The sequence below is a fragment of the Neltuma alba genome, unplaced genomic scaffold (assembly GCF_004799145.2).
Source record: "Neltuma alba isolate B1F8T4 unplaced genomic scaffold, ASM479914v2 tig00011923_pilon, whole genome shotgun sequence".
In the NCBI taxonomy this organism is placed as follows: domain Eukaryota; kingdom Viridiplantae; phylum Streptophyta; class Magnoliopsida; order Fabales; family Fabaceae; genus Neltuma; species Neltuma alba.
This window is the reverse complement of record NW_021636514.1, coordinates 1-13,261: the sequence shown is the minus strand read 5'-3', so window position 1 is coordinate 13,261 and position 13,261 is coordinate 1. Positions and strand designations below refer to the sequence as shown.

The 13,261-nt window shown below is 29.6% G+C and overlaps 1 protein-coding gene across 1 annotated transcript; it reads right to left on the bottom strand.

Moving 5' to 3' along the window:
• Positions 1-12,153: 12,153 nt before the first annotated feature.
• Positions 12,154-13,199, bottom strand: LOC114719546 (uncharacterized). The gene is made up of 2 exons (XM_028905057.1): positions 12,946-13,199; positions 12,154-12,838 (listed from the first exon to the last, which is right to left on the bottom strand). The coding sequence occupies exons 1-2, from the start codon at positions 13,197-13,199 to the stop codon at positions 12,154-12,156; spliced, it is 939 nt and encodes a 312-aa protein (XP_028760890.1).
• Positions 13,200-13,261: the final 62 nt, after the last annotated feature.

Here is a 13,261-nt window from a genome sequence, read left to right as displayed (position 1 = left end):
AAGGGTATTCTAAGAAAGACAATAATTACTTATTATAAAAAATAACTTAACTAATTTTTTTATTCTTTTCCGATTAGTTAATTATGTCTCATATTAAGGACTAGAAGAAGTACTATTAATGGATAATTCAAAAAACATGATTAATAAAGGTATTTTAAGAAAGAAATATTTATTCACCGCAAATAACAAACTCAACTAACTTCTTTAATATTTTCAAATTAGTCAACTCTTTCTTATATTAAAGATTGGGTGCAGTATATACATTATATTTGCGTCAAAGGTTGACATAAATTAAACACCGATGAGAGTTAATAAGTTACTACCTTCGGTCTTAAATATAAAAGTTATTTGATATTTTTAAATATAAAATTCTAACACACTTTGTCTTCAAATTTATAATATATTCTTAAAAATATCTCAATTAATTGTAAGGTATTTTCACTCAAAGTATAGTTTTTATGTATATGATTGAATAAAAATAATTTAAAAAAGTCAACACATATTGTTACAAACAATTAATTTAACATTTTTTTAATATTCTTAAATTAATTATTTAGTTTTTATTAAAAATGGGAGGTATTATTTGATTAGATTTACGAAGACAAGAAAAAGGTGGTTGAGATAGTTGAGAATCTTTGCTTATGATTATGACAGGGTTTTCTTTCCCACTCCCGCTAAAAAAAGTCTATATCTCAATGTATGAAAATATTATAGTAATCATACAGTTAATTAGTCACCAACGGCAAAAAGATTTAAAGTTATTTAGTGTGGATCTTAGTATTGCATTTTTTGCAGATCATATTTAGTAGGTATGTACATCACATATCCTTTTCAATTATTGATAGTACTATGTTGGATCGTAAACATAAGGGTTTAATAATTAATTCTTAGAAATTTGAAAAAAAAATTAGTAAGCTAATTATTTATAAAGTATGTATTAATTTTTTTAATAAAGTATCCATTTTAATATTTATTGTAAATTACTCTTTTTAATAAGAAACTCCTTGCACACAAAAAATCTTTAATATATACATAATTAATAAAAAAATTTAAAGAATGTAAAACTTAAAAAATAAATTAAGTTGAGATTTTACATTTAAATTAAAATAGACCTATTAAAAAGACCAAGTCCTTGACTATATATGGTATGTAATAGCTCTTGTTTATACTCAAGTGTGTTACTTGATCATTCCCAAAAAAAACAAAATGTTGCGTGGGAAAGGTCTCCCAAAGGGCTAAAAATAATTCTGGAGGCAGGTGGAGAATGATAAACAACGGAAAAAAAGGTGTGTGAAACTCCAAGTCATTTTTTAAAGAAAATTATAATAAGGTCCCCCTGAAAAAAAATTATATATAAAACAATCTCTTAAAATATCAAATTATTCTGAAATTCTAACGCACTTTATTGCTAGAGGCTTTATTTATTTAATTACTAAATTGTTTTTTTTTCAAAATTTACATTGACAATTGAAAGTACAGTCGTTAACAATTTAAGATGTACGGATTAACAACTATTGCGGTAGCTATTGATAACTTATGGATTGTATTTTTGTGATGCATTAAAAAAATGTGTTACCAATACTTATCACGATAGTTGTTGATTGTTATATCTTAAATTGGTAGCTACTGCTTTTTAGTTATCAATATAAACTAAAAAAAAATAAAGATAATTTAATAATTAAATAAAATAAAATCTTTTGCAACGAGGTCTCTTAGGACTTCAAAATAACTTGATGATTTTAAGAGACTTTTTGCATTTAATTTTAGATAAGACTTTATTACAATTTTTACTTTTCTTAACCACTAAATATTTTATCTTTTAAACTAGTTAGGAGATCATAATCTATTATTAACAGATATTACCTTCTTTTATAAACTTGGTTTGACATTCAATTTGTTTATAAAAATATAAAATAATTCATTTTTTCTGTTACATTTATCTATGTTTTTAATGTAATCCTTATAGTTATTGCTTTATTAAAGTTTCCATCAAATAGTAATTTTAATTAATGCATATTATTAGTAAAGATATTTTTAAAAAAATGATATTTATTTATTATAATAATTAATTTTTTTCACCAGCAGAGATAATTAATTTAATATGTTAAGTACCGAAAGTGGTACATTTATAAGGGGTTTAATAGGACTTCTGAAACTTCTGTTTTGAAAGCCCTCGTGACTCATAGTTTCCCACTTTTGTAATGGGAATCAGAATTCTTACGACTGTTACAATTGTACAGTACTACTACTAAAGTAATGCTACTATTATTAGTATACAAGTAAAAATAAAGTGTGATTGTGAATGGCGTTTAATGGAATAAAATAAATACGTCGAGTGTGCCACAAAATGAAATAGATATTTTGTATTTGATTGGACAATATACCCCTAGATCAAACAAAGCAAAAAATATATTAAATACTCAAGATAAATTTTTGTTGTTAAGAATTTTCATTTATTCATTTTTATTTATCTTTTGAATTTTTTTGAAAAACATTCAAGTGCCAGAAGAGTGTTTTGGTAATTTTGTTTTTGATGACTAATTTTCGTAACTGAAAAGGTGCTTTCCTGAAACGTGGATGTTTATTAAAATAGTAAATTATAAAAATAAATAAATTATAAATTATAAACTATATTAAACTTTAATTTAATGATTTGTAAGTGCACTAAATGTTTTTAAACTTTTTAGAAATAGTGTAAAAAAAAATTAAAATCTAAATCATTAAATATGTAATCTCACGATTAAAAAAAAGAGAGAGAAGAGGATGGGAAGGAAAAAAGAAAGGTTTCGAACCAGTCAATTTGGGGATAGAATTCGTATGTCATCAAAATGATGGAACGGAATGGTGCAGCAATTATTCAAACAAACAGTGGAAAGGTTGGAATCCTATTCCCGTTCCTAAATTAAAAACAGTGGAAAGGTTGGAATCCTATTCCCGTTCCTAAATTAAACACTGATGAGAGTTAATAAGTACTATCTTTAAATTAAAAACTAGTTCTTTTATTTTTTTATCTTCTTCTTATTTAGTTTTTTATTTTTTTTTAACTCTAGATTAAACTTATTAAAACTTCATCAGTGTTTAATTTAGGAACGGGATAGGATTCCAACCTTTCCACTGTTTTTAATTTAGGAACGAATAGGATTTCCAAAACCTTTCCACTGTTTGGTTGAATAATTGCGCAACCATTCCGTTCCATCATTTGATGATTACGAATTCTATCCCCAAAGTGACTGGTTCGAAACCTTTCTGTTTTTCCTTCCACTCTCTTCTCTCTCTTTTTTTAATCGTGAAGAGTTAAACATATTTTAAGATTTAGATTTTAATTTTTTATACACTATTTCTAAAAAAATTTTAAAAACATTAGTGCACTTACAAAATCATTAAATTAAAGTTTAATTTAGTTTATAATTTATAATTTATTTATTTTTTTTATAATTTACTATTTTAATAATAAACATCCACGTTTCAGGAAAGCACCTTTTCAGTTACGAAATTAGTCAAGTCAAAACAAAAAATTACCAAAACACTCTTCTGGGCACTTGAATGTTTCACAAAAAATTCAAAAGATAAAATAAAAAAATGGAATAAAATGAAAATTCTTAAAACAAAAGAAATGATCTTGAGTATTTAATATATTTTTATGCTTGTTTGATCTAGGGGTTAATATTGTCCAATCAAATACAAAATATCTATTTCAATTTTGTGGCACACTCGACGTATTTATTTATTCCATATTAAACGCCATTCACAATCACACTTTTATTTTACTTGTATAAATAATAGTAGCATACTTTAGTAGTAGTACTGTACAATTGTACAGTCGTAAAAGAATTCTGATTGCCCTTACAAAAAGTGGGAAAAACTATGAAGTCACGAGGGCTTTCAAAACAAGAAGTTTCAGAAGTCCTATTAAAAACCCCTTATAAATGTACCACTTTTCGGTACCTTAACATATTATTAAATTAATACTCTGCTGGTGAAAAAAAATTAATTATTTATAATAAATAAAATTAATTTTTTTAAAAATATCTTTACTAATAATATGCATTAATTAAAAATACTATTTGATGGAAACTTTAATATAAGCAATAAAACTTAAGGATTACATAAAAATAGATAAATGTAACAGAAAAAAATGAATTATTTATATTTAAAACAAAATTGAATGTCAAACCAAGTGTATAAAAGAAGGTAATATCTGTAATAATAGATTATGATCTCCTAACTAGTTTAAAAGAGAAAATATTTAGTGGTTAAGAAAAGAAAAAATTGTAATAAAGTCTTATCTAAAATTAAATGCAAAAAAAGTCTCTTAAAATCATCAAGTTATTGAAGAAGTCTAAGAGACCTCGTTGCAAAAGATTTTATTTATTTAATTATTAAATTATCTTTATTTTTTTTTAGTTATATGAAACTAAAAAAGCAGTAGCTAACAATTAAGATAACAATCAACAAAACTATCGTGATAAGTATTGGTAACCACATTTTTTAATGCATCACAAAAATACAATCCATAAGTTATCAATAGCTACCGCCAATAGTTGTTAATCCGTACATCTTAAATTGTTAACGACTGTACTTTCAATTGTCAATGTATATTTTGAAAAAAAACAATTAGTAGTAATTAATAAATAAAGCTCTCTAGCAACTAAAGTGCGTTAGAATTTCAGAATAATTTGATTGATTTTAAGAGATTGTTTTATATATAATTTTTTTTCAGGGGGGACCTTATTATAATTTTTTTCTTTAAAAAAATTGGAGTTCACCACACCTTTTTCGTTGTTATCATTCTCCACCTGCCTCCAGAATTATTTTTAGCCCTTTGGGAGACCTTTCCCACGCACATTTTGTTTTTTGGGAATGATTCAAGTAACACACTTGAGTATAACAAGAGCATTACATACCATATATAGTCAAGGACTTGGTCTTTTTAATAGGTCTATTTTAATTTTAAATAAAAATCTCAACTTAATTTATTTTTTAAGTTTATACATTCTTTTAAAATTTTTTTATTAAGTTATGTATATATTAAAGATTTTTTTGGTGGCAAGGAGTTTCTTATTAAAAGAGTAAATTACAATATAAATAATTAAAATGGATGACTTTATTAAAAAAACTAATAAATGACTTATAAAATAATTAGCTTAAACTAATTTTTTCAAATTTCTAAGAATTAATTATTAAACCATTATGTTTACGATCCAACATAGTACTATCAATAATTGAAAAGGATATGTGATGTACATACCTACTAAAATATGATCTGCAAAAAAAATGCATACATAAGATCCACACTAATTAACTTTAAATCTTTTTGCCGTTGGTGAATAATAACTGTATGATTACTATAATATTTTCATACATTGAGATATAGATTTTTTTAGCGGGGAGTGGAAAGAAAACACCTGTCATAATCATAAGCAAAGATTCTCAACTATCTCAACCACCTTTTTCTTGTCTTCGTAAATCTAATCAAATAATACCTCCCATTTTTAATATAAAAAACTAAATAATTAATTTAAGAATATTAAAAAAATTAGTTAATTAATTGTTTGTAACAAATATGTGTTGACTTTTTTAAATTATTTTTATTCAATCATATACATAAAAAACTATACTTTGAGTGAAAATACCTTACAATTAATTGAGATATTTTTTAAGAATATATTATAAATTTGAGACAAAGTGTGTTAAATTTTTATATTTAAAAATATCAAATAACTTTATATTTAAGACCGAAGGTAGTAACTTATTAACTCTCATCGGGTGTTTATTTATGTCAACCTTTGACGCAAATATAATGTATATACTGCACCCAATCTTTAATATAAGAAAGAGTTGACTAATTTGAAAATATTAAAGAAGTTAGTTGAGTTTGTTATTTGCGGGTGAAATAAAAATATTGTCTTTCTTAAAATACCTTTATTAATCATGTGTTTTTTGAATTATCCATTAATAGTACTCTTTAGTCCTTATATAGAGACATAATAACTAATCGGAAAGAATAAAAAAATTAGTTAAGTTATTTTTTATAATAAGTAATTATTGTCTTTCTTAGAATACCCTTGCTAATAACATGTATTTAGCGAAATACCATTTGATAGAACATTAATATGTACACAATACTACAATAACTACTTTGAAAAAAATAGATAATATGAAAGACAAATGGATCATAGGTTTTATATTTAGAACCAAATTAAAATCAAACTAATTTTTATTAAATATCAAAGTAGTAACTTCATAACATATATAACTACTATACGGATAATTTAAGGGCAAAATAAATATTGAAGAAAAAGTATACGAGGGTTTATATCTAAGATTAAATTAAATGTCAAAACTAGCTTCTTATAAAAAAACAGTTAGTAATTATCAATATCATTATTAGACAATAATAGTGTTATTAGTATTATTATCGTGACATGTTGCGTACATCATAATATTTTAAAGCAAATAGGACTGAAGTTTGAAAAGGGAGAAGAAAGACAAAAGGCGGCTAAAGCCGCAAGCATATAATATAGAGAGTGCCAATCTGAATGCCTTCGTTGATTGCTCATTTACATGCCGCACTTAAAGGCACACGCACATGTTCAATTCATTAATTTAATTAATTAAAAACATCATTCCATGTTTCTTAAAATCAAATTTCGATTTTTAAGGCAAAAAATAATATGCAAGTACCATAGGTTTTATCTTATTTTTAAATTAGGTTGTTATTATTTTTGTACTGAGTCAATATACTTTTCAATTTATTTACTGGTCCCTATATTCATAATTTGTTCATTTGTTAAAAAAGAAGATGATGAAGTCACAACTCAGTATGCAAAAATATCTCTGCCTCGAGAGAAGTATTAAATATCTTATACCCAAGGATGAGTCAGCCGGGCAATAAAACTTGTTTGTTCCTTTGGAATGAAATCTCTGACCACGTTAATGGTATATTGTTATATATTTCAAGGATTCATTCAAAACATTGACTTTCATACAGTGTCAGGTCAATTTTTCTTTTGTCTTTTTTAAACTCACACACACCTCACAAAGGAGGTTTGAATTCCCACTATGAGAAAGATTATTTAGATTTAGTACTTAACAAATCTTGAATATAGTGTTTTAATAAGAGAATACTTATACGTAACTAAAATAAATTGTTTTTTTTTTTACAAAAGAATTTAAATTCACAATCTCATATTAAATTTTTTATAAAAGGTGTTTAAAATCTTCTATCCTTAATATAAGATCTAATTAACTAATTAATTTATGTAGATAATGATACTAGTATATTAGTTAAATGATATTTTTTCTAAAAAAAACACCTTAAGTCTCTTTCTTTTTTTCTCTCTCACTCTTCTATTTAATTATTTTAAAAAAATCATAGATTTAATTTAAAAAAAATTAATAAATATGTGAAAATACGTCTTATAATAGGATCAATATCAACTCTTTAATTATGTCTTATATTAAAAACCGAAGAGTATCAATTAAGTTATAACAAACCTTCAAGTATGAGTTGGTCCCAAAAAAGGGGATTAGTATGGACGCAAATTAGAAGTGAAGATGACTTATAAGATTTTACACTCTTCTCGGTGCAAGATCGATCGATCATAATTTGACTTTGTTAGTTAGCTTGTCATACATTACAAGACACCCACCCAAAAAAAAAAAACTTCCTAAGAATATAAAACCTTTCAATTATTTTCAAACAAATAAGAATACGATTTGGGCCTTAGCACGTGGACAACATATTTTGGGAAAGTCTTAAAGCTGATATGGGCCTCCACAATATAATTCAGGATACACTATTTAATTTATTTGTTATTTATAACTATCTATTTAATGTTTATTGAAATATTAGTAGAAGTAGCAATAATAATTTTTTTTATCATATGTTTTAAGAAACAGTGTTTTCTTTGGCTAAATTTTAAAAAACAATGTTAAATATTCACCTACAATGCACAAAAGTATATTCCTAGGTAACTTGATATTTGTTTGTAAATAAAGAAGAAGAACAGAGAAGAAAGAATATCAATAAGAGAGAGTATTTCTCTTTCTATTCAATAGGGTACTGAATACATTGTACATGGCCTCTATTTATAGGCACGGCTTTACATCTTTGATAGAATCTACAGATATAAAGATAATTGCAGATAATGGGGATAATGGGAGTTACTGAAGATATTGGGAGATAAGGGAGATAATGATAGATACATGGACATCCATAAAGATATTATATTCATAACACTCCCCCTTGGATGTCCATAACTAAATATGTGCCTCGTTAAAAAACTTCTACTAAGAAAACCCTGTGGGACAAAACCTAGTAAAGAAAAAGAGTGCAACATTTATTGATATATATTTCATAGTGCTGCCTCGTTAAAAACCTTGCCAGGAAAACCCAATGGGAAAAACCATAGACAAGGAAAAAAGAGTACAGCATACATTTACTCCCCCTCTTGACAATGTCAGTTGATATCTCTGAGTCTACGAAGTCCAATGTCATGAACAAGTCTCTCGAACGTGGTGGCTGGAAGTGATTTGGTGAATAGGTCTGCTAAATTTTCGCTGGAACGAATTTGTTGGATATTGACTTCACCATCCTTTTGAAGATCACGAGTGAAGAAGAATTTTGGGGAGATATGCTTTGTTCTGTCTCCTTTGATATACCCTTCTTTTAGTTGGGTAATACATGCAGTATTATCTTCGTACAGTATTGTTGGGATCATTTTACCAGAAGACAAGCCACAAGTAGTTCGTATGTGATGTATTAAGGACCTTAACCATACACATTCTCGACTTGTTTCATGCATTGCTAGAATCTCCGCATGGTTAGATGATGTGGCTGATATAGTTTGTTTCATAGATCGCCATGAAATGGCTGTACCGCCACATGTGAATACATAGCCAGTTTGTGATTTACCAACATGTGGGTCAGACTGAAATCCAGCATCTGCATAGCCAACAAGATCGGTCTTGGATGCATTCGAATAAAATAATCCCATATCCATTGTACCCTTAAGATAACGAAGGATATGTTTAACTCCATTCCAATGCCTTCGTGTTGGTGAAGAACTATATCTTGCTAGTAAGTTGACTGCAAATGATATATCAGGTCGTGTATGATTAGCAAGATACATTAGTGCTCCAATTGCACTAAGATATGGTACTTCTGGACCAAGTAGCTCTTCATCACCTTTTTCCCCGATTTCTCGAGGTCTAAAAGGGTCCTTATCCACCTCCAAAGATCTTACAACCATTGGAGTACATAATGGATGTGATTTATCCATATAAAAACGTTCTAGGATCCTTTTTGTATAAGTTTCTTGATATACAAAAATTCCATTTTTCAAATACTCAATTTGTAATCCAAGGCAAAATTTTGTTCTTCCTAGATCCTTCATTTCAAATTCTTTCTTTAGGCAATTCACTGCCTTTTCAAGCTCTTCAGGAGTTCCAATAATATTTATATCATCAACATACACAGCGATTATAACGAACTCATTTCCTGATCTTTTCATAAAAATACATGGGCATATTGCATCATTTTTATATCCTTCCCTCAATAGATACTCACTAAGCCTGTTATACCACATTCGCCCTGATTGCTTTAATCCATATAGGGATTTGTTTAACTTAATTGAGTATCGTTCTCGAGAGTTTGAATTGTGTGCTTCTGGCAATTTCAGCCCTTCAGGGAGTCTCATATAAATGTCATTGTCAAGTGAGCCATACAGATAGGCTGTAACAACATCCATTAGATGTAAATTGAGCCCTTTATTTACTGCGAGGCTAATCAAGTATCGAAAAGTAGTTGTATCCACTACTGGTGAATAAGTTTCTTCAAAATCGATACCAGGTCTTTGTGTAAATCCTTGGGCAACGAGTCGTGCTTTGTATCTTATGATTTCACCCTTTTCATTTCTCTTTCGCACAAAAACCCATTTATATCCAACCGGTTTTACATCTTCAGGTGTAAGGACTACTGGTCCAAAAACTTTTCGCTGTTCTAGCGATTTTAATTCTGCCTCAATTGCATTTTTCCATTTTGGCCAATCCTTTCTTTGTTTACATTCACTAATTGACTTTGGCTCATGATCCTCATTATCATTCATCACATCGAGCGCTACATTATAAGAGAAAATATCATCAACGTCGACTTCACTTCGGTCCCATCGTATCCCATTCATAACATAATTAATTGAGATCTCATCATTTTCACATATTTCAGGTACCTGACTTTCACTGAGAATTGGGACGTTAGCGTTGTCTAATGACTCTTCTGGAGTTGCTAACTTTTCTAAATTATTCTCGACTAGGCCATCTATACTTTTAACTCCTTTTTTCTTTCGAGGATTTTTATCTTTGGAGCCGATGGGCCTGCCACGCTTCATGCGTGCTTTAGAATCATTCACAATTGGTTGTCCATCAGGGACATCAATTTTAATAGGAGCATTAACAGCTGGAATATGTGATTTTGTTACTCTCTTCGGGTCAGTAAATGCATCTGGTAATTGATTTGCTAAACTTTGTAAATTGACTATCTTTTGAACTTCCAGTTCACATTCTTTTGTGCGAGGATCAAGATGAGACAGTGATAATTCTTTCCAGCTAATGTCCTTTTCCAACTTCTTATTTTCTCCCCTCATTGTTGGAAAAACTGACTCATCAAAATGACAATCGGCAAATCGAGCTGTGAACAAATCTCCTGTTGAGGGTTCTAGATATTTTATTATAGTGGGAGATTCATATCCAATATATATTCCCATCCTTCTTTGAGGCCCCATCTTGGTACGTTGTGGGGGAGCAATTGGAACATGTACAGCACATCCAAAGGTTCTTAGATGGGAAATATTGGTTCATGACCAAAAACCACTTGTAAAGGGGAGGACTTGAGATAACTTGTTGGCCTGATGCGAATTAACATTGCTGCATGCAAAATTGCATGTCCCCAAGCAGAAATTGGGAGATTTGATCTCATAAGTAATGGTCTTGCAATTAATTGTAAACGTTTGATTAATGATTCTGCAAGTCCATTTTGTGTGTGCACATGAGCCACAGGATGTTCAACATCAATCCCAAGAGACATACAATAATCATTGAAAGCTTGTGAAGTAAATTCACCAGCATTATCAAGACGTATTTTCTTGATAGGAAAATCAGGGAAATGTGCTCTTAATCTAATTAATTGAGCCAATAATCTTGCGAACGCCAGGTTACGCGAAGATAATAAACAGACATGCGACCATCTTGTTGATGCATCAATTAGAACCATAAAATATCTAAATGGTCCGCATGTGGATGTATCGGTCCACAAATATCTCCCTGTATGCGTTCTAGAAAAGTGAGAGGCTCACTTTTTAGTTTTCCTGGTGATGGCCGAACAATTAACTTTCCCTTGGAACATGCATTACATGAGAAAACATTGGATTGTGGTATTTGTTGACTTTTCAATGAATGTCCACATGAATTCTCAATTATTTTTCGCATCATAATTGTCCCGGGATGGCCTAACCGGTCATGCCAAACATTAAATTTGTTATCATTTATAAACTTCTGGTTTATAATGATGTGTACTTCAATTGTACTAATAATTGTGTAGTACAAGCCAGAAGAAAATGCAGGCAATCTTTCTAGTGTGCATTTTTTACCTGAGGTTGACTTTGTAATAGCAAGATATTCTTGATTTTCCTCAATTGTTGTTTCGATATGGTATCCATTCTTGCGGATATCCTTAAAACTCAACAAATTTCTTTTAGACTTAGTTGAGTAAAATGCACTATCAATGTATAATATTGTTCCTCCAGGTAACAATATATTGGCTCTTCCGGAGCCTTCAATCAGTTTTGCACTTCCAGATATAGTCTGAACGTTGGCTTCTTGCATTACCAAAGAAGAGAAATACTTTTTATTTCTAAGTATTGTATGAGTTGTTGCACTGTCAACAAGACATAAATCTTCATGATTGACGTCAATAGGAGCCATTCTTCGTTACAAGGAACATAGTCAAGAGAGGGAGGAAGAAACAAAATTAATAAAAGGAAAATACTCGTAATTTTATTAATTTGGAAAGATAACAACATTGAAAGTAGAAACTTTATAAAAGAAGATGAAAAAGAAGGAAAAAAAATCATAGAAATTTAACTTCACTAAAACAATTTATTGTTGAACATTCCCATCACCAATCAGGTGATCAATCTTTCCATTAGGATCAGCAAAGAAATCAGCAATATCCAAATGAGTGACATCCATGTTGCCATAATCAGAATCGCCCTCTTCATCAACAAAATTGGTTTCTACCCTTGGCATTTTGCCGTTGCCTTTACTTTTATTTTTAAGCGATTCTTGATAAAGGTCAACCAAATGTTTCGGTGTACGACAAGTACGTGACCAATGACCATTCCCACCACAACGATAACACGAGTCTTCAGAGTGGTTATTACTTCCACTAGTTTTTCTCTTGCGATTCTCATCATTCTTTGTCCTCTTTGAATAGGAATTTGAACCACCTCGATTATGACCACGACCACGTCCACGGTCAATGCGACGGCCTCGTGCACGTCCATGTCCTCGTCCACGACCACGTGTTGGTCCATTTACTACTACATTCGCTTCGGGGAATGGAGTGGAGCCGGTTGGACGGGATTCATGATTTTTCATTAGAAGCTCATTATTTTGCTCAGCTACAAGAAGGCAAGAAATAAGTTCAGAATACTTTTTGAAGCCTTTTTCACGGTATTGCTGCTGCAGGAGCACATTGGATGCATGAAATGTGGAGAATGTTTTCTCCAACATGTCTTCATCAGTGACTTTTTCTCCACATAATTTCAGTTGAGAACTGATTCTAAATATCGCAGAATTATACTCACTAACAGATTTAAAATCTTGTAGACGCAAGTGCATCCATTCATAACGAGCTTTTGGGAGAATGACAGTTTTTGGTGGTCATACCTTTCTTTCAAATTGTTCCAAAGAACGAGTGGGTCTTTAATGGTCAAATATTCCATTTTTAGTCCTTCATGTAAATGATGGCGTAAAAAGATCATAGCTTTAGCCTTTTCTTGATTAGATGCCTTATTTTCTGCCTTAATTGTGTCTCCCAGACCATTGGCATTTAGGTGAATTTCCGCATCTAGTACCCAAGATAAGTAATTCTTCCCAGTAATGTCAAGAGCCACAAACTCAAGTTTTGTAAGGTTTGACATGATGGCACTACCAAAAAGAATATAATATTAAAAAAAAAAATTGTCATGTATGGAAATTACAT